Source organism: Centropristis striata, chromosome 16 (assembly GCF_030273125.1).
Source record: "Centropristis striata isolate RG_2023a ecotype Rhode Island chromosome 16, C.striata_1.0, whole genome shotgun sequence".
In the NCBI taxonomy this organism is placed as follows: Eukaryota; Metazoa; Chordata; class Actinopteri; order Perciformes; family Serranidae; genus Centropristis; species Centropristis striata.
Genome location: NC_081532.1, coordinates 32909133 through 32931009, shown reverse-complemented (window position 1 = coordinate 32931009; position 21877 = coordinate 32909133). Strand labels below are relative to the sequence as shown.

At 41.7% G+C, this 21877-nt stretch overlaps 2 protein-coding genes across 2 annotated transcripts in view; one reads left to right on the top strand and one right to left on the bottom strand.

Moving 5' to 3' along the window:
• The window catches only part of LOC131988652 (transcription factor IIIB 90 kDa subunit-like), a 90397-nt gene that overhangs the window by 37943 nt on the left and 30577 nt on the right, over nt 1-21877 (bottom strand). Inside the window, exons 7-12 of the mRNA XM_059353820.1 lie at nt 10256-10405; nt 6859-6952; nt 6486-6612; nt 4682-4721; nt 4111-4206; nt 113-433 (exon numbers count right to left, since the gene is read on the bottom strand). Of these exons, the coding sequence (XP_059209803.1) occupies nt 113-433; nt 4111-4206; nt 4682-4721; nt 6486-6612; nt 6859-6952; nt 10256-10405 (828 nt within the window). The remainder of the gene's footprint in view (nt 1-112; nt 434-4110; nt 4207-4681; nt 4722-6485; nt 6613-6858; nt 6953-10255; nt 10406-21877) is intronic.
• Nucleotides 16910-21225, top strand: LOC131988653 (BTB/POZ domain-containing protein 6-B-like). Its single transcript, XM_059353821.1, has 4 exons — nt 16910-17881; nt 18583-18673; nt 18887-19005; nt 19575-21225. The coding sequence occupies exons 1-4, from the start codon at nt 17457-17459 to the stop codon at nt 20605-20607; spliced, it is 1668 nt and encodes a 555-aa protein (XP_059209804.1). The 5' UTR covers nt 16910-17456; the 3' UTR covers nt 20608-21225.

Sequence of the window (21877 nt, the reverse complement as noted above, 5' to 3'; positions counted from 1 at the left end):
AGCCTCTGTAGCAGATAGAAATGAAATTCAAAAAGTATTTGAGAGCTTATACAAATACTACAAAACGACGTATCCGCTGTCCAGGCTTCAATGGGTTAAAAAGCGTACTCACCGTTCTCCTTCCCGTCTCCGCTGCAGCAGTCGGCGGGCTGTGGGAGGCTGAGGGAGGCGGCCGTGGGCATCGAGCCCAGGATGGACTCCAGCGACGGGGCTTTCCTCTTGGGGACGTCTCCCTCCTGGTCCTCCTCCTCCTCCTCCCCCTCCTCATCTGGTTTCTTCTGCTCCAGTTTTATCAGGGCCTCCAGCGTGAGCTCCTCCAGGTCTTTGCCAAAGTGCTTGGCCACGGCCTGAAGCACGTCGTCCTCCCCCGAGTCCTCGCAGTCTGCTGACGGAGGCGACGTGGAGACGATGTTTTCAATATCGTCTCCGCAGGCTGGCAGAGGGACAGACAGTTTGATATGTTGTTATTGTGGTGGTTCATTTGTCCCTTTAGAGCAGCGGTTCCCAAACTTTTTTTGCCGTGCACCCCCTTCTATGTCCCAGCCGGGTTGACGCACCCCCAATCCCCCACACCATTAAAAGAAAACAAAATGCAACAAGCTTTTTTATAGCCATATTAAAGGCGGCATGTTTAATCATGCTCAAATGACCAGAACACACATGTAATAAAATAATCACTATCACAACAATGCGCTCTCGCATTTGAATTAATCTGAAACACAGTAGCAGTTTCAATAAAATGCAAAAACAAAATTATCTGCAAACTTTCACTTTTAAGAGCAAAGAGGATGATGACAGGCTCAGGATCAGAGGCAGAAAGCACATAAGTTGCAGAAAATGTAATATGTTAATGTTAATATTTTTAGCCGCGTTAAACAAAAATTGCAGAAAGTTTAAATGACCATTTATCAATTAATATTACAGTTTTTGATTTCACATTTTATAAAGGAAATGCTTTATTTACATGTCTTTATTGTGTGTGGGGGAAAAATGTAATTGTGTAATTATCAGACCGCCATTACATTTTTCATCTTGCGCACCCCCTAGCAGCAGCTCGCGCACCCCCAGGGGTCCACGCACCACACTTTGAAAAACTTTCCAACCCTCTAAAGCAGGGATTCCCAGAGGTCAGGAGCAGTAAAACTTAAACTCAGGACCTCCTATAGGTCCCAAAAACCCAGGAGAAACCTGGACCCCATGGTGGACAACATGGTGTTTGGACAATTTAACCCCCCAGACAGGCTCAAGGGTGAAAACGCATTAAGGGGGACATTTTTTAAGGTGGCTAAATATGTTTTCCTTCAGCCTCCAACCACAGCAGAAAGTCTTGTTCTCTCCAAAGCAGTTTAAAGTTGAAAATTAGTGTTTTGGCTTTAAATAGGAGTACTCTAATACACTATAATATACTATAATACTTGTTGAGAGAGCCAGAGCATTCAGAGGATTTGCTTGGTATGTTGACAATAAGAGACTTGGAGAAGAGAAGTCCTCGTCATCCAATCACCAAAAACACAAAATGTCTAAAGTTTTTGGAACCAAATTACAGCATGGATTATTCTGTGGTGTTCCTCAAGTCTTGATGTAACATTTTGGAGGGTCTCTGACCATATTAATCGATCCTTGATATTTAAAAAAAAAGGGCAAAATTCAGCCCTAAATGTTTGTACCAAATGTTCTCAACCCTGCAACAGCTTGTACATGGGAAGGGACTTCATATACTGATTTTATAATGCTCTAAACTGTTCTACACGTATTAATTGATTAATTAATAATTATTAATGATTAATAACTTAAGCTGCATCTCAAATTAATCTTCAAGTTACCAGCTTTCATATTGACTATTGACAAAAACAGCAATTTTACCAGCACACAGCTTTAAATTCTGTGCTGTTCACAGCTGACTGTGGTAGCCTACATCACTGCTTTTTGCTACATTTTTATTTTTATTAAAACTGAAAATGTTAGCAGTAATGCAGCATCCATAGCAGGCTAAAACCCTAAAGCTATCTGCAGAGGGCTGTTACTGTCATGTAATCTGCAGTCACTTTTTTTTTTTAATTAATCAGGTAATGTTTAGTCTATAAAATGCCAGAATATAGTGACAAATACAAGCAATCACAATCTCCAGTAACTAGGAGGTCAATGCAATGAAAAGGAGCTATTTTACAAGCTCCAGTGCTCATTTTTAATCATTATGATACAGTTTGTGTGAGTACGTTGTGTTATTGTTCGGTTCATGACTCGTCAGTATTCCCTGAGGGTTAATGGAGCAGCAGAGACGTAATGTATATAGTCACGTTGTATAATCAGCTGGGTATAATTATATTTAATTTCCCACTATGAAAAAAAAAACACACATTTCATTACATTTTGAACCACTGCGGTAAAAAAAGACGTCGATATAAACTGCAGAGTGCAGCGAGATAATCTTGTTTTTCTCAAATCTCTGAGAATAGAAATGGTGATAAATAAATCACATCCAGACAAAATAATTGGGATCATAATTCTGGCCGTCCTCTCGCAGTATCTAATTAAAATGTGTCCTTTAATCAGCTTCAATTAAAATGTCCTCACGCAGACTTTCAGCCCACAAGTCAGAAAAAGCAACTCGATAATCAGACGAAGAGGAAGAAGAAGAAGAAACGAAACGCCGCCGGATCTGAAAGCAGCTGGAAGAGAAACACGCCTGAAATCAGTGACGGCATGCGACCCCCCCCACTGCGGGGAAACAGGGGGTGTGAGGAGGATGTGTGTGTGTGTGTGTGTGTGTGTGTGTGTGTGTCAGAAACAGACGAAGACAGAGGGACAGAGATAAAGAGCCAAAGGTAGAAACAGATAAAGAGGAAGAGTGACGGGGAGCACACTTTGATGTGTGTTGCTCATGGGTGGGCCTGAGTGTGTGTGTGTGTGTGTGTGTGTTTGTGTGTGTGTGTCTTCTCATGCAGCCTGATTGACAGAGTGATAAATAAAAGCATCATCACACATTAACGTGGCGCCGTGTGCGTCTCACAGTGATGTTTCAGCAGCTGCTCGTGTTCCTGCTGCTGTTTTAATTTTAATGCTTTTGCCGACACGTCAGATCTCACGTTACACAATTATAGTTTTTCAAAAAAAAGACTACAAAAGAGGCTGTGAGGTTTGTTACACAGCCAAACACTAAATTGTTTAAAGCTGACAGACACAACATCCTGCACAGGCGTGAGGTAAAAAAAATACAAAAGCCTGATCTGTTATGTAAAATAAAAGGTTTCACCTGTATGGTGGCCATGTACGGAAGCCGAAACCGGCAATGGATTATTTTTTATGCACTGTTATCTCATGATAACGACTTATTATCTCGTTATCTCGAGATAACAAAGATCGTTTTCTCGTGATAACGAATTTGATAAACTTAGGTTTTTGAAGCTTAATTAGGCTGTTTTGAGGGAAGTTCCTGACAAAATGCAGCATAAACAAAATGTTTTACCTTATTAATTAACTACAAATGTCGGTAAAACATAATGGGACTGTGCATGGGCAGCTCAAAACAGCCTAATTAAGCCTCAAAGTTTTTCCGGCCAAAACCCAAGTTTAGCTAATTCTTTATCACAAGAACACGATCTTTGTTATATCGAGGTAAGTCGTTATCACAAGATAACAGTGAATAAAAAAATTTAAAATCTGGCTGTTCTCGCCTTCCGTAGCCATGTTAGGACATTTTTAGACTTTTATTTCTGTATGTTGCGTATTCTTTTTAATCTTCATTAAAAAAAACCTTTGCTGTGAATATTATTCCTACCAAGCAGATACAGTTACCAAAACAGCTTTGCATCGTGTGATTATTGGTAATTATTTTGCAGTTTTTTGTGCATTATGGGTATTTTTCACAATGCTGAATCATGCATATTCTGCAGTTTTGCTTGAATAAAATAGTGAGGGGTAAATATGGAGCACTGGGTATGTTGTTTCTGCAGAAAAAGCCAATGCACAAAGCATTATGGGACAGTTGTCCTCTTGTAGGCTCAGTTTAAACATTTCCAACCTCGTCGTTTGGATGCATATGCAATCACGCAACAGTACCATCACTTTTAACCCTCTTCTTCCCGTTAAACTCTCATCTCTACTCCGTACCTTCTTCTTTGGTGTAGGCGGCGTAAACTCCTCTCAGTTTGGGTCGAACGCTCTGAAGCTCTGCGTCTATTTCATCCTGGTAGCCTTGAATCTCATCTGAAACACACAGAATGATTCCCGTTTAGTGCAACCCTGAAAAAGTAGACAGTGAGATGCAGAAACATCTCTCATGTCCCTAAAAAGAAAGCTTCACTTTTATGCTAACCCCCTTTAAATTACATCTGCCATGATTGCCCTATAATATGTTAGTACTGTAACAGAATGTATGGTTAATTACATGTCGTGCTGAAACTCAATCAGGGAGCCGTTTCCTCTCTATGTGCTGCATCGTTTTAGTCTCTTTCCTCGCTTTAACCACATCCAACACTGATGTGCATTTGGTCAAGGTCAGCCAACAGGCAGACGCATCAAAAACAATAAGAAACTGTTAGCAAACTCTGTCTTTGTTGGTGTAATGAATGCGAGTCTGACTACCAGGATCCATCTTGCAAAGTGAGAAGAAAAGCAAGTAGCCTGAGAGTCAAGATGCCTTTGACGCGATGGCAAACAGACAAGGATATCACATTCATACCTTCCACGTCATCCATCTTTTTCTTCAGCTCAATCTCCAGCTAGAGGGAGGGACACAAAGAGAGGAACCGATTCAAAGAGTGAAAGCTTTAAGTGACTACAGGGTGAAAGCAAACATCTCACAAAATCTGTGGGTGGCTGACAAAAGCTTTCAGAAGTCTTTTCTTCTTGCCCAAAGTACAGAAACACCAAACAGATCTTTACTCTGTACTTTAAAAAGTAATCATAATTAAACTATTCTGCTTTTGTAAGATTCAATTTTGTTATTTTCCATTGTGAAAAGAGAAGATGTTTGTCACTGAGTCAGACTGAGCAGGAAATATTTTGTTCATATTGTAAATGATGAAGCATACCTGAAAAAACATTTTCTTATCTAAAGGCCAAATCATTCGATGTTTCATGCAACCCAAAATGCCAGAGCGTAGCCGAAAGCTGACCAGTATGAGGTTTAAATTAATACATTATATGTATACTATTGCTCCAGTTTGGGGTCACTAAGAAATGCATTTATTTTTGAAAGAAAAGCACAATTTAGGAAAGTTAAACATTGCTAATGTGGTAAATGACTATTAAAGCTGGAAACGGCTGATTTTCTTATAAAATGTCGATTATATACAGGTGCATCTCAAATACAAATTGTTATTTATGAATATTACAAAAGACCAATTTTAAAAAGTATGTTTAATATGGAAATGTATGTCATCTATATGACTCAATACTTGGTTGGGGCTGTTTGACTTCTAATGTGTTGAGATGTACCTGCATTGTCCTGTGTTCCAGTGGCACATTGTGTTAATCCACGTTTATAGTGTTGAAAGGCTCATTGATCATTAAAACAGCATTATGTTAGCACAGCTGAACATGTTCTGCGCTGATTTGAGAAGCAGTTAAATGATCCTTCCTCAGGCTAGTTGAGTATCTAGAGGTAAAGTTGGAGATTTGTAGGTTTAAAAGATTATTTCTACCCTTGTCAATGTCTTTATTTACTATATTTTTGAGTAATTTTGTGACTCATTTCATGAATAAAACAGGTTTTTTTTTCATGGAAAACAACGCAGACAAGTGACCCCAAGCCTTTAAGTGCTGGTGTATATTTTTTAGATACAGTCATGGAAAAAATTTTTAGACCACCCTTGTTTTCTTTAATTTCTTGTTCATTTTGATGCCTGGTACAACTAAAAGGTTCATTTTTTTGGATAAATATAATGATAACAACAAAAACATCATAAGAGTTTAATTTAAAAGCTGATATTTAGACACTGTGGTTTTCTTGATCATGATTTTGGTTATTATCTGTATATATATGTTAACCTGAGAGTTTCACTCATATCCAGCAGACAGTTAGCTTAGCTTAGCATAAAGACTTGAAATAGAGGGAAACAGCTAGCCTGGCTCTGTGCATATTCAACAAAATCACCTAAAAACACACTGAAAGATCACTTATTAACACACAGAATCTGGTTTAATCTGTATAAAAATCTAAGTGAAAAAAGGCAAATCACTGTTCCTCCCGACCTCTCTGCTATAAGTGTGTGTACGTTCAGAACTGTGATCTTTGACAGTTCTACTTTAGAGGTTAACACCGTCATTAATTACTGGAGAAAGCCTGCAGGCTGCGTGTAATCATCAGGAAAATATAAGATGAATATTTAATATTTCCTGAGGGAGGAATGGGTAATCTCATCTCATGAGCAATTATCAAACTGATGGAAAAACTGTGAATGTGGATGTGAATCTTTGTCTAATATGAGATATTAATTGACACACTGCAGCTTGATTTTCCTGATATTATGTGTATTGCATACCAGTTTGGCCTTTTTCTTCATCAGTCCGGCTGTGAAGCAGGGCGGGTCACACTCCTGGTCCAGGTCCAGCCTCATGAACTCTTCGATGGTCAGCTGGCTGGTGGGCGTGTCCTCGAACTCCGTCAATCTGATGCAAGACAAGTTACACGGGTTAAAAACCAGCAAAAAACGTATTATGATGTAACACAAAATTGGGGCAGTGCAGCTGATAATGTAGGACTCCGGTAGTTAAAAGAAAATGGACAACTCTTGTGTAAGAACTCCATCTTTGTTTGTTAGATTACAGCTATCAAACTTTCCAGCTATTCATTTCATCAAGTTGGCTTCTTTTAATGAGACAAAGTCTAAAACATCACAAACTTGTCTCACCCACCTTTTCCTCAGCGTGGTTTCACACACTTTGACAACACCGACGATTTCTTTGATGGTGCGGCGAAAGTCGTGCATACGAGCGGCAACAAGAAGAGCTGAAAACAGGAAGAAAGAACACCAAGTAATGAGATTTAACCCTCTGAACTCCGAGCTGTCACATTTTACTCACTGTGGCCTCATTTTCACTACAATATATAAAATATCTTGGCTCTATGGAATCAGCAAAATCATGACTAAAGGTAAGGAGAACTCAAAAATGTCCTTTGTTTATATGCAGATTCCATCTTTAGCATCTGCATAAAGTGCCACATTCACATTTTTTCAAATGCTTACAGCCTCTACTGTCCTCTCCTCTCTGCTCTGTGTAAGCAGCCTGCAGTTCTGATATATACACAAGTTTTAATTAATTTTTGACACGACTGTTGGTCTGATAAGAGTACTCAAAGCTTCACAGTTTCATCCTGGAACACAGAATTTGATTTTTTTACAGGATCTGGTTTGTGCAAACGTTTTTTGGGCGCAGAATTTTAGACTAGTAGAATACAGTAATTTTGGTGAAAAATCACTTATTTGAGCTAACAATTTTTACAATATTAAATATTTTTCCTGATGGAAACATTTGTCACACATTAGTCATTTGAGAATTGTCATACATTAAAAATCTGATCATAATTTCTGTTTTTACAGTTTCTGGCTGTGATAAATTATGCAATTATGAAGCTTTTTAAGAGAGAAAATTGCCTTTCAAATGCATGGGTGGGGTGTGGCGTTCAGAGGGTTAATCAACAGGTTGAACCGCGCCACTCCTGCTCTGTCAACACATTTCCAGCTGTGTGTGTGTGTGTGTGTGTGTGTGTGTGTGTGTGTATGTGTGTGTGTGTTTTCTCCCTAAACTACTCTGTATGTGTCGTGTACTGAGTTTTGTTTTATGTTTTGAATATGATCAAATATATTAATGCACACAGACTGAATCAACAAAATGTACACAGTGTATCATCAAAGTCGTGGCTGCACACATAAATATTACGTGGAGTTTTTTGGCGCGTCTGCGTGTCAACCTTGAAGGCTGCAGGACAGAGCCGACAGGACAGGAGCACCTCCGCCTGCAGAGCCAACAGTCCGCCCCCACACAAAAACTGTTTTCTAAAGGAGTAACAACAACACTAATATTATGCAATGAATTGCAGAGCGAGCCTTGAAGGGGAACAGTTATATAACCGTCATTAGAGTTGCCTCGCTCAAGAGCCTGTTAAAAGATAGATGCATGCTTCTACTTCTACATGCACACTTCTAACAGCCTTTAGGACTGAAGTGATGGCTTTTAGCTCCGCTGACGACTCTCAAACATTTTACTGCTGTTACCTTGAAACCCCGGAACTTCAAAGCTGTTGTTTTTTTCCTTTCTTAATGCAGAGTTAACTTTGTCATTTATTACTTAATATTCATGACCTCCTTGTCCTTGAATGTGTTTGCTAATGCATATTTTCTTGTTCATCATCAGCGATATTTGCATCATATTTAGGAAGAAACTTTTCCCTTCTTCCAGCTGAATGTATCCTTCTCAATGATTTATGATCAGAGATTAATTATTCAGCAAATGCAGCAGAGGAACAGAGAAAGACGAAAATTGAAACTATGAGCGTAAACATGCAGGAAGCCGGCGATTTGATTTCAGGACGTCTTAGCCTGTAATGCATCAAAGCAGAGTGAATTCAGGTTGACGCCGACAAGGAGAGAAGAAGCTCCGAGCTCAGCTGTTTCACACAAACTCACACAGAGACAATGACGGGCAGGGCGGAAAATCAACACCAGACCAACGGCGGTAAGTTAAGGCAGGTGCCGGCAGGTTGGCCTCACCCACTCATCTCTTGGGCAAACAGCCAACCAACAGAGACAAGGCCCAAATACACTTGGTAACCTAGCTGGCAGCAAAAACTGATAAAAAGGCAGGTGAAAGTCAAGATCCACCAGCGACTGGACCAGTTGGTGGCCAACACTCCCTGCTCTGTGTTACAGAGAGTACTTGGCCTCGGGTTAAAAGTCATTTCACACTGAGCATGCACCAAGGATTCTAATCTGCAAAATTTGCACAAAATTTATAAAAACTGATTTTGTTGGTTCTTGCTTGTACACCACAGCGAAAACATTCGTGCTTAGGGAAAAACTTAGCGGATTTCACAAATTTTCACAACAGAAATACTTTGTTCTAACTGATGTCGTACCTCCAGGTCATAGGTCATAGCTCGCTTTTTCTGCCAACAGTATAAGCTTTGATTTGGACTGCTGGAAGAATAGTTTTTCCGGCCCAAGAAGGGGAGAAATGTCTTCAGTGTCGTGGCTGAACCGGAGAGAAAAGTAAAGAGTGACTGAGTAAGAGGCCGCTGGCCAATCTTGGGCTGCCTTTTTAAGTTGTTGAGGAGCAAAGCTAAAGTCTGCAGACAGACGCCAAGCTGGTCTTCTTGCTGTTGAACTACTATGTAATATTACTTTTTCATTTGATAGCACAGGACTGTGTGTTTTTACTGGTTTCTGAAAGTCATAGCCACCAGGGGGCATCGGTGAGAATGCACTCCAGACAAGATTTTCCATTGATTGTTATCTATTAAAGAAAAGGCAGATATGTGTGTGGTTTGGTTGATTTCATGCACGTAGTCAACAATAAGAGAGCACAAATTATCTTCATATAACACTAACCAAAGCATATCAGCTATAATATCTGCATGGTATCCCAACTGTTTGGGGATCTCAAGCCATATGTTATAGTGTCTTTATCAGAATAGGATTTGTTCTGCAAAGTGAAAAATGTAACATGACAGCATGAATAATTAGCACTGTTCCTGCACTGCCGTTTTGCATAAAATATACGAATGCAAATATAGATTAAGGTTGATTTAGAGTTGTACCTAAGCTCTGCATGTAGCCTACGCCATTGTGAGCTTTTTTGCATGCGGCGCTGGTGTCACTGGGTAGCTTTGCAATTATGCCACCAATATGTGATTTGGCTGTGGACTTTTGATGCTCCTGTGTTGTGTTTCTTTGTTTACTTCAAACAATGGCGACAGAAACTGATCGGATCATGTTAGTGGTCGAGCCAACGTCCACACCGATGTTTGTGGAAATCTCTTTCCATGAATTTGTTGCCATCTGGCAGTCTTTGTAAAGTGGCGATAAAGAGTCATACACAGAGGTTGAACTGTCTGATTAAGGGCACCTTGATGTTGGATGCCAACAGAGCAGAGAGCCTTAATCACTTTCTCTCCTCAGGTTTCCTCTCAGAGGACTGAAAGCAGGAATCCTCTAATGACAGACCTGCTGCTCGGGGCCTCCAGGCTGCTGCCAGAACCTGGAATAAAACAAATCCTCTTACTAAAACCGCCCCCCCTCGGCTCGTGGTTTACCTGCTCCACAGAGTCCCGACGGTCTTCGTCCCGTGTGCATCCAGTCCCTCTTCATCCTCTGCACCAGCCTCATCGCCGTCATGGACACCTCATGGTTCTTCTCCCCAAACTCCAACAGCTGAGCAAAACGGGGAATGTACAGGCACGGGTCTGGTGGAGACAGGAAAGTTTGGTCCATCAGTGGAAAGACTTGGCAAGTGTGGGTGATCTTGTGAGTCAATGTTGTTTCTTTTATGTACCCCTGCTAAAGATGGTTATATTTTTAGACCTTTTTTGGTTTGTCTGATATCCAGCAGGATATCTCAAAAACTTTTGTTTCAAAATCAAATGAAATTGGTTGGGGAAAAAAGGCAATGAGCCAGAAAAGAAGTGATGGGCTCTTGGAACAAATCTGAGACTTTAAAAGATTTCCTGCTACACTGTGAGATATGGCATTTCTGAGCATCTTCAGTTATACTACTGGAGTGAACTAAAATAAATCCATATTTTAGATAGATATGCTTCTTGTCCAACACACTGGAAATGTGTCTTTGGCTCCTACCAAGTACAGCAAAAGTACATGCAATACACAGAACACATCACACCATTGAAATGCATAAATATACAGTATTCATTTTGACACAGATCTAGATCCAAATCAAGGAAAAGTTCATATTTCTGTTTGCAAAATGCTACATTAAATGGATGGTGGAACCTTCTCTGAGTGCATCCTCACTGAGGCTTCGTCCAAATACACTCCACATTTACTATATAGTGCATGAGTGTCCTCATTCTGAATGTGTAAATGTATCCAAGTGTGTGGCATGTAGAGGTACCTTCTTCAAATAATCCCATAATAATGAGAACCTATATTTATAGAGCACTTTTCAAACATGAGGTACAAAGTGTTTTACAGAGAGATAACCAGATGAATAATAAATAGAAGTAGAATTGATACAATAATAATGACAAGTGAGGTGTGAATTATTAAACACAGTAAAAACAAATAAAGCACAATGGAAGAAAATACCATTTGAGAAAAAGCAATTCTGAAAAAGATTTGACAGCTCATAACTCATTTATAGCAACAATTATAGCTGTGTCACCTGTCAGCCAACAGACAAAATGTTCACGATCCATACGTGTCTGAAACCTGAATTTTGCTGCTCAAAGTTGATCAGTGGCGGACTCGGGCTGTCTGAGGAGCAGGGGCACGAAAATAAAAAGGCCAACAGCTAGCATGCAGAGAGATTTCTAGCATTCTGGGGCCATCTATAAGGCACTGCATCATGTTTTCTTCAATGCAAGGGCCCCTTGCGTCATGTTTTCTCTACTGGAAGGGCCCCTTGATGGCACTGCATCATGTTTTCTCTACGAGAAGGGCCCCTAGATGGCACTGCATCATGTTTTCTCTACGAGAAGGGCCCCTAGATGGCACTGCATCATGTTTTCTCCAGTGGAAGGGCCCCTTGATGGCACTGCATCATGTTTTCTCTACTGGAAGGGCCCCTAGATGGCACTGCATCATGTTTTCTCTACGAGAAGGGCCCCTAGATGGCATTGAATCATGTTTTCTCTACTGGAAGGGCCCCTAGATGGCACTGCATCATGTTTTCTCTACTGGAAGGGCCCCTAGATGGCACTGCATCATGTTTTCTCAACGAGAAGGGCCCCTAGATGGCACTGCATCATGTTTTCTCAACGAGAAGGGCCCCTAGATGGCACTGCATCATGTTTTCTCTACTGGAAGGGCCCCTTGATGGCACTGCATCATGTTTTCTCTACTGGAAGGGCCCCTTGAGAGCACTGTGTCATGCTTTTTTCAATGGAAGGGCCCCTTGATGGCACTGCGTCATGTTTTCTTCACTGGAAGGGCCCCTGGCAAACACAGCATCATATTTTCTTCACTGGAAGGGCCATTTGAAGGAACTACGTCATGCTTTCTTTAAATGCAAGGGCCCCTAGCAAACATGGCATTATATTTTCTTCACTGGAAGGGCCCCTAGACGGTACTGCGTCATCCGTTTTCCAAGGAAGGACCCGTCCCCCTTAGGGGGCAATGAATCATGCTTCCCACACTAGCTGGCACCCTGCCCGCCCCCCCGAGACCACCAGTGGAGCAAACTATTGAGTCTATTTTATAGATTCATTCTGAATGAATGAATGACAGTCTACAGTCACTTCTCAAGAAAACTAGACTCTGTAATCTGAAGCAACTGCATCACAAAACACAGTTTTACGATCACATTCAGCTTCAGCCTCATAAGTGATTAACTGGAGAGGATGAATCACGGCTAAGAGAGCGTATCATGCTACAGTTTCTGGGACTGATATCAGATCTGTTTGGCTCTGCTGCCATATCTCTCTCTCAGGATGGCACTTTAACCAAAACTCAGTCCAATAAACAGCCTGCCTGTTTGTCGTCCATGTGCCTTTTTGTTTACAAGCTCTGGTTTGTGTCCGAGCAGTAAATAAACCAAAACTGAAACCGAGTAATCTTTTTTTTTCCCTCTCAGACCAAAGAAAATGCAGCTTGTCTGCTTTGAACTCATACAGCCTGACACTCACTGGCACCTGTGAGCTTCCCAGTAAAACCAGTACCCTACTGCTGGCTGCTAATTAGCTCCACTGGAGAAACTTGAGGATTAGCATTTTTAGCTCAAGTGCACCACGAAGCAGCCTGTTTCTCATTCAGTGTCTCTGTCCAGATTTTCGCAGCTGGCAAAAGGATTTGAATGGGCAACCTTCCAATCACAAGCCTCTCGCTACTCAAATGTCTCTGAGAAACTTGTACAGTGCAGCATATCATAAACTTTATGGAAAATACTACAGCTGAGGAGAAGAAACTATCAGAAACACCTGCTTTTGCCATGAAACCGCCTGGCAGGTGCCCAGTTTTTTTAAAATATTTTTTATTCTAAAAATGATTTTACCATGCACAGAAATCTAATTTAATACTGAAATTAGGAGGAATCATCTTTCCATTGTAGCCAGGAGACAAAAAGTTTCGTGCCCCGGCTATGACAGCAGAGTCAAATATCTTTTGAAGTCAGTGGGTGCGTTTAAAGAGCAGCCCAGTGGAAAGCTGGTAGAGCCAGCTGGTAATAAGATCCAGGCTGATCCCTTCCCCCCCTCCGCACCATGTAATGATACGTCTGCAGAGCTCGCCATCACTGCTCCAAGTTTTACTGGAGTGTGTGTAAACGCTGGGCCGTGCAGGCAAGATCCCCACAGAAAAAAAGAGGCTGTTTAAGGAGAAAGAGAGAGAGAAAATCCACCTCCCGTCCTCTTTCACTGTCGAATATAATCAATCTGTGATGCTCAAACAGCCCAGGAGTCATTCTGTGATGGAGTGCTGTAGTTTACTTTTTTCGTGTACCCACTTTCCCCTCAACCTGCCTCGCCTACTTCTACTTCTGTTCCCCACATTCCCCAAAATTACTTCGACCACCCCCAGAGAGGGGCTGTGAACTCGCTCCTTTCAATCAAATGTGGGAGCAGGGATGCATGAATAGCATTAAAGTGTTATCATTCAGCTGTGGGGAAGCTGAGCCCTTCCCTCACAACCCCAAAACGGGCTCAGAGCTGCAATGCATTCTGGTCTTCTCTTTTGGTACCCTGGGTGTAGAAATTGGTCTTAGAGTTTCTTTTTTCTCTGATGGACTTCTTCGCCGAAACTGACAGTTTGCTCTGACATTCAGCAGTCAAGCCGTCACTCATCAGAACCTGACTGAAAGGATGCCGACGACGTTTCAGATCTTTGAATGATATCAAACTGTACTGGCGCTGTCGGAGATATTTGGATGTGACGCAACGTTGCTTTGGTCAGTTATCCATATGAATAACAAACATAAATCATCATAGAGTACTACGTACAATCACTAAGGATCTTTTAACCCTCTGAACACCAAGCAGATTCAAGCTGTTTTGCTCCCGTCAGGTTTTACTCACTGCAATACATAAAATAAATAAGTCCTGCAGCTCTATGGAAACAGCGCAGTTATGAATATGATTGATTTTGCAGAATAACACAGTTATGACTTAAATGATAGAAAAGAAGAAAAAACAACAAGTTGAATTCCTATATATTCAATTTTGTGTCAATCCAATCCAATATTACATATTGAATTATTTACAATTTTCCACTGTTTCACTGAATTTTTTATCATATGACTGTTGGTCTCAGCTGAGTCATTCATGGCTTCACGGTTGCACTGGGGAATACAGAATTTAATGTTTTTATAGGATCTGGTTAGTGCAAACGGTTTATTTTTGGTGACATTTTAAATTAAATGTCTAGAATAAAGGGACTTAGGTTATTACTTTAAGCTTATATATGGATATTTGTCCTTAAAGAAATATTCATCATGCAGGATTTATTAAAAGGACCATCTGGAATTTGACAATCTGCCAATAATATTTGTTTAACCACTTCTGGATATGATAAATTATGTAATTTTGGTAACTGCCTGTTGCTTGGCTGTGGGGTTCAGAGGGTTAAAACAAGGCTTAAAACTTTTGCTTCCACTGAGATTTTACCTTATACCCTTATAAAGTATTTCTATTGATTTTTATGTATTTTGTCTTTAATAAACTTTTCATCTCTTATTTATTTAGCATGCTTTTTCAGGCTTTATGTAAAACACTCTGAATTGTCTGTATCTGAAATGAGCCATCGGTAATCTTGCCTTGCCGAGGGTTTTACATTGGGGTAAATGAGTGAATTGACTTCTATGTTTATAAAATATTCAGATATTAGTTTGAAGTTAGTTGAAATCCCAGAAAGAAGGGTTGTGGTTATGAGTTTTTAGCACTATACAGGGAATGTATTGCAGCAAAAATATTTAAATATACAAACATTTTCTATTCTTTCTCATTTCTAATGAGTTGCAAATTCAAGTAAATCACAATTTTAGGATGTTGTAAACCTTGTATTTTGCCGTTTAAAAGAAAGCTCCGCTTTCTTGACCTCTTTTTAAAATTTGTAAATGTTACAATCCAGTTTGAATTAATGAGTGTTTTTACTTTTGTTTTTTTGTTTTTTTTACATATTTTGATTCTTAGACTTTAACTTGAGTAAATTTTGAATGCATGACATGTGACTATTCTCAGTGGTGGGATGTAACTGCAATCAAATACTGAACTTCAGTCGAAACTTGAGGAACTAGTTCAGTATTCTCAAAACACACAGAGCTAACAAAAATAATAAAAAGGATGTTTTGTTCAAACGTAAACCATTAAACAGTTTCTACAAGTACAGCTGATAAGATAATGAACATTAACATAAGTTACAGTTTTATAAATCCTGTTTTTACATTAACGTATGAGTAATAATCTAATCTAATATTATCATATTTAATAGGATAACAGAAACAGACAAACTTGAGGTACCTATACTTGAGTTTTCTCACTTTACGCTACTCTATTCTTTTACCCCACTGCATTTGAGGTAAATAATAGAATTTTTAATGTACTATATTTGACTGATGGTTACTAGTTATTTGCAAATAAGTTTTGCTCACAAAACATACAAAGAGCTAATAAAACAGGATGTTTTGTCCTAAATTAAAACTGTTAAACAGTTTCTACAAGTACAGCTGATAAGATAATTAAATTAATCATAAGTTTGAGTTTTATCAATCCTGCGTTTACATTAATGCATGACTAATAACAATCTAATACTATCATATTTAGTGGTATAGTAGTAACAGGAACATCTTAGTGCATTAACTATACTTACATACTTAAGTAAAAATCAATGTAAGCCTTGAGTACTCTCATTTTATACTTTATACTTCTACTCCAGTACATTTTGGAGGCAAATAACATGTGTATACTCTACTTTTGTCTGAGAGCTTTAATTAATGTACAAATTACGAGTTCGGCTCACAAAACATACAAAGGGCTTATGAAATAGTATGCTTTGTTCTCAATTAAACAGTTTCTACAAGTACAGTTGATGGTTATTATTTTAGATAATGAAAAGAATCATTAGTGACAGTTTTATCAATCCTGCTTTTACTTTAATGCATGACTAAAAATAATTATATTGTATTTAATAGTATAGCAGTAACAGGGGACCTTTTCCTCACCTTACTAACATACTTTTACTTAAGTACAAATCAATGTAGGACTTGAGTAATCTCAATGAATTTAAGCTGTCAGACAAAAATAGTAAAGCTCTATCATAAAATTAAATTTCTGTTCTAAATTAAACCAGTTTATACAAGTATCAGTGACAGTTGTTCATCAAAAGGACAATCTAATGCCTTTACATTAATGTATGTGTAGTGTTTTAACATGTAAATAAAAGCATGGAAGAGCAGTTGAGTAGGCTTCATTTTCCTTACACACTCAATGCAGGATTTTTATTTATAGTGGATTATTTCTGCAGTGTGGTATCTAAATTAATATACAGATTTTTTTTTTCTTCTTTACGTATCTGGGTGATTTCTCCTCTTCACTGTGCTGTACTGGAGGGTCATAATTAACCGACCTTCTTTTTTAATTTTATTTATATCTTTCCACCGGGTCTAATCAGCGGGACGGGGGCGGGGCTAGCGGAGCCGGTGACGCACTCTGCGGAGCTGCCGGGGGAGGCGCCTCCGCTCCCCTGACGTCACCGCCGTGCGTGGATCTGATTGGCCCTCGGCTCGCCCTGGGCGTTCGAGGAGATCACGACGAGAAAAAAAAAAAGCAGAAAAATGGAGCAGAGCTTAAAAACTCCCGACAAATGACTATTTACCACGGACGCGTACGGCCGCAACGAAACACCGTAGCTGGCTTCGTGTCGGTCGACAGTCGGTCCGGGGAGCGAGGGACAAAATATCGGTGAGGATTAACGCAGAGGCGGGGTGGGAGGACCGGAGGAAGGACTTGAATAACCAGCTGCGACTCTCCGGATTACCCACTCGCTGAAAAAGGGAAAACAAGCGACGCTTCGTGGACGTTTTTTTTTTTTCTCTCCGTGCAGAGAGGATGAGGTGACCGCCAGGAAACGGAGGAAAAGTGCTTGTGGTCGAAGTTGGAAGCGGGGGGGAGGAAACGGAGCGCACCGGGCCTGAGCGGATATTTTAGATGTTGTCGTGTAAACTTCGCTGTCGGGGCCGAATCTCACGCAGAACCCGCTGAATCCTCCGCCGAGCCAGAGTTCATTTAACGCCGAGCTAGTGGTTCAGAAACACCGGATATTAAACACGAAGAAGATCGGTTGCTTGTGCCGATGCCCACGGCAGACTGCAGGTTGCTCCATCATGGCCGGATCATGAGGTGTTTGACTTATCTGCTCCTACTTCCAGAAACACTGAAGAAGTCCAAGAAGGTCGGCAAGCTCCCGGGCAGGCTGCCGGTATGTTATGAGATCCTGACCCTGTCCCTGACCAGCAAGAAGAAGAAGCAGCAGCAGAAGCAGGAGGAGGAGGAGGAGGAGGAGAAGATGGCTGCGGAGTTGTACCCCGCCGCCAACACCAACAACACCAACCTGTCCAACGGCACCACGGTGGCGGACACCGAGAAGACCAAGGAGGTGCAGGTGAGCCAGGCCAGCAGCAGCAGCGCCGCGACCACCCCGACCACCCAGCAGAACATCAACAACAACAACGTAGACCCGCCGAGCTGGCAGTGCAGCCACCCCACACTGAGAGAGAGGTAACTCCTGCACAAATACACTCGATTTTGGCACAATTTGCATGGAAAACTGCAGGAAATATCGCGCAGTATCTCTAAAAGTCCCTGTAGGGATGTGTCAGAGGAGATATACATGACCACATTAAGATTATTACGAAGTAACGACAGGCCACTCTAACACATTGTGTTAATATGATAGTAATAAAAAGAGGAAGATAAAAGTGCAGTAAGGTCGCTCTCACTCCGTAGTGGGGTTTTATTTTGAAACTACCCCTGCACCATGTATTATAACACATTTCCATAAGAGCATTTATTTTAGGTTGCATGCGCGACTGTGCAAAGCTGTAATAGTAAGTCGATTAACATGCATACACTTTTGATAATTGATTAATCATTTAATGGCGTTTTTAAGCAAAAATAGGCTAAATTCACCACTTCTACCACCTCAATTGAGGATATTGTGTTGTTTTTTATGACAGTAAGCTGAGTATCTTTGAGTTTTGCACGATTTAAAACATTTGAAAATGTCACAGTTGGCTCTGGAAACAAAATCTCAGTTGATTCAGTGCTAATGCAAATAGTTGCAGCCCTACTTCTGTGTCTATATCCTCCCCAACCCTATCAAAATAACCAGTGTCTCCAGGCAAAAAGAGTGTGGGAGGACTTGATGTTATACAATACTTGATTGAGGCGCTTATTCATGAAACCTGCTCTGCTTTTAGGAATGCCTTGATGTTTAACAATGAGCTGATGGCTGATGTCCACTTCATTGTTGGCCCCTTGGGGGGGACTCAGAAGGTTCCAGCACACAAGGTAAATATATTTTTACATGTGGTGGAAAAACCCTAAAGTGAGATGCAAATTGTGTTTGTTTCACTGTTAAATGTCTGTTCGAGGAGTTGTGTGTCTCTGCAGCTGGGCTACTGGAAAAGAGCTACTCCTGCTCTTTTATTGAACTTGAGTGATTCTGGTTGCATGTGTCTCTGACGCATCTGTCTGCTCCTCCCTCTCTCCCTCCCCTCGCAGTATGTGCTGGCCGTGGGAAGCTCGGTCTTCTGTGCCATGTTTTACGGCGATCTGGCGGAGGAGGAGTCTGAGATCCATATCCCAGATGTGGAACCTGCTGCTTTTCTAATTCTGCTGAAGTAAGCCACTCACCATCCCTCACACAGCCAACCAGAAGGAGAGATGACAAGCGCAGTCAGTGTCACTTCAAAGCATATTATTACTCATCCAAAGCTAAGCAGAGGCGGACGCCAAAATGCTGGGAGCGCCTGAGAGCAGGGGCAGAAGCACAGTGCTCTGTAATTGTCGGTTTTCTCAGTGTTCTTTGTCCAACTAGAAACATTTTTCCCCTTTTTTCCTCTTCCACAGCCTGACAATTTTCTTTGAGGGGAATATATGCAGGCTATAAATATCCTGCCTTTGTTGCTCAGTCAGAAGCGTTGGCTAATCCACCACCATGGACTGTTGCATGCTAGGGCTTTTGTGAAAGAGGGTGGGATGAGTTAAGTCATCATGCAATCCTCTTTGCGAAGATGATTTTTGCTTTTATTACAGACTAGAAATGAGAAAATGACCACTTCTTAGATTTAGACTTCTTGTACTTAGACCCAAAACATGGTCCTAATATTCATCACACTGTCCGTATGAGCCAGTATGTAAAACGTGTGCACATGTACAGTGAATTAAAGGGTATTTCTCCTTCTCCCAGGTACCTGTACAGCGATGAGATTGACCTGGAAGCAGACACGGTGCTGGCCACCCTGTATGCCGCCAAGAAGTACATCGTACCTGCACTGGCCAAGGCCTGCGTCACCTTCCTGGAAACGAGCCTGGAGGCCAAGAACGCCTGCGTGCTGCTCTCCCAGAGCCGCCTGTTCGAGGAGCCGGAGCTCACGCAGCGCTGCTGGGAGGTGATCGACGCTCAGGCCGAGCTGGCGTTGTGCTCCGAGGGCTTCTGCGAGATCGACCTGCAGACGCTGGAGATCATCCTGCGGAGGGAGACACTCAACACCAAGGAGGTGGTGGTGTTCGAGGCAGTTATGAACTGGGCCGCGGCGGAGTGCAAGAGACAGGGTTTGGGGCCCACGACCCGCAACAGAAGAGACGTCCTGGGCAAGGCGCTGTTCTTGGTGCGCATCCCCTCCATGAGCCTGAAGGAGTTTGCAGACGGGGCGGCGCAATGTGACATCCTGACACTGGAGGAGACGCACAACGTGTTCCTGTGGTACACTGCAGCTAAAAAGCCCGACCTGGACTTCCCTCTGACCGCGAGGCAGGGCCTGAAGCCTCAGAGGTGCCACCGCTTCCAGTCCTCGGCCTATCGGAGCAACCAGTGGCGCTACCGCGGCCGGTGCGACAGCATCCAGTTCGCGGTGGACAAGAGGATCTTTATCGCCGGTCTGGGGCTGTACGGGTCGAGCGGCGGCAAAGCCGAGTACAGCGTGAAAATCGAACTGAAGAGACAGGGGGTGACCCTGGCGCAGAACCTGACAAAGTTCGTGTCGGACGGGTCGAGCAGTACGTTTTCGGTGTGGTTCGAGCATCCTGTTCAGGTGGAGCAGGACGCGTTCTACACGGTGAGCGCCGTGCTGGACGGGAATGAACTGAGCTATTTTGGCCAGGAGGGCATGACGGAGGTGCAATGTGGGAAGGTGACATTTCAATTCCAGTGCTCCTCCGACAGCACCAACGGGACCGGAGTACAGGGAGGACAGATCCCCGAGCTCGTGTTCTATGCATGAGCTGCTCCGGACTGCTGATGGGAAATTAGGTTTATCCTCGCCTCCCAGCCTTCAAAGTAATGTAGCATTAAAGACACTTGACTAATGTCACACTAAATGGCCTGGTTAGTTCTTTGAGAGACTATTTTAAAAGTCAAGGAGCTGTTGTTCTATCTTATTTAATTTAATGTTATTTTTTTAATTTAAATACTGGGTTAACGTTATTTGCTCTGACGCCTGTGTTTAAGGGCTGCGGCTGCTGTAGAAACAACATTAATGCAGTGATTTGTGGTTATGTAATCAAGCTGAGCTCCACAACTGGAACAAGTAGAGACTGCTTCTAAATTGTGTAATTGCAAGTCTATATACAATGTTGTTACTATAGTCTGAGCAGCAACATTACACCAGGAGCAAACTTTATGTAGTGTTATGATTCTAAATGCAAAAAAATAGTAAAAAAGTAGAAATCTTGTCAAGAACAGAGTTGTTTTGCACTTGAGAGGATGGCCTCAGAAACGTTGTGTCTTTTGTAAAATACAATTTAACTGTTAACAGCTTGATGCTGTTAAAGATGACCAGATGTGTTCTGTACAAGAATGCTTATACACCTGATGATGAAACATAAAGGTTATAATGTGATCGAAGCCACAGATGTCACATCATTATGGGAGCGGGAGCGGGGATTAGAGGGGCTGCAGCGCCCTCTGGGTACTGCAGCCGGAACTGCACCTGGTTTATGAGAACACCAGGTTCTGGCAGCTGTGGATGGATTACTCAACATGCCTCAGATACTGTACGGGGGCCCAGTGAGTCCTGGGGGGCCCCTGAGGAGAAGCGTCATTTTAAAGTGACTGTTGTGGTCATATTTTGTGGGGAAGTCGGTCAATAGTAGGGATGCTCCTGTACCGTTTTTACTCAGAACCTTTAATATCGAGCATCTGCTGATCCAGAATCTGACCTAAATGTTCTTTAACATCATGTTTCTTCAATAGCCTCAATTAAAATGAGTGTATTTGTCTGACAGCAGAGTAGCTCTTGCAGCTTTAGGGGTTCCTATAATATTTAAGCACAGTATAAGATGGTATTTAGTACGATATGTGCACAGAGAGAGAGAGGAGCGTCTGTGAATCTGCAGTGGCAGGAAGACTTCACACAGCTTCTTTTCATCTCCATGGCTCTTTCAAGTTCCCCCAAAACATTATGGAAGTGCAGTATTAAACCCCTGGAGTACTTTTAAGTCATTTATCAAGCAAATATGCCAAACATTCTCTTGCTTCGGCCTCAAAAAGTT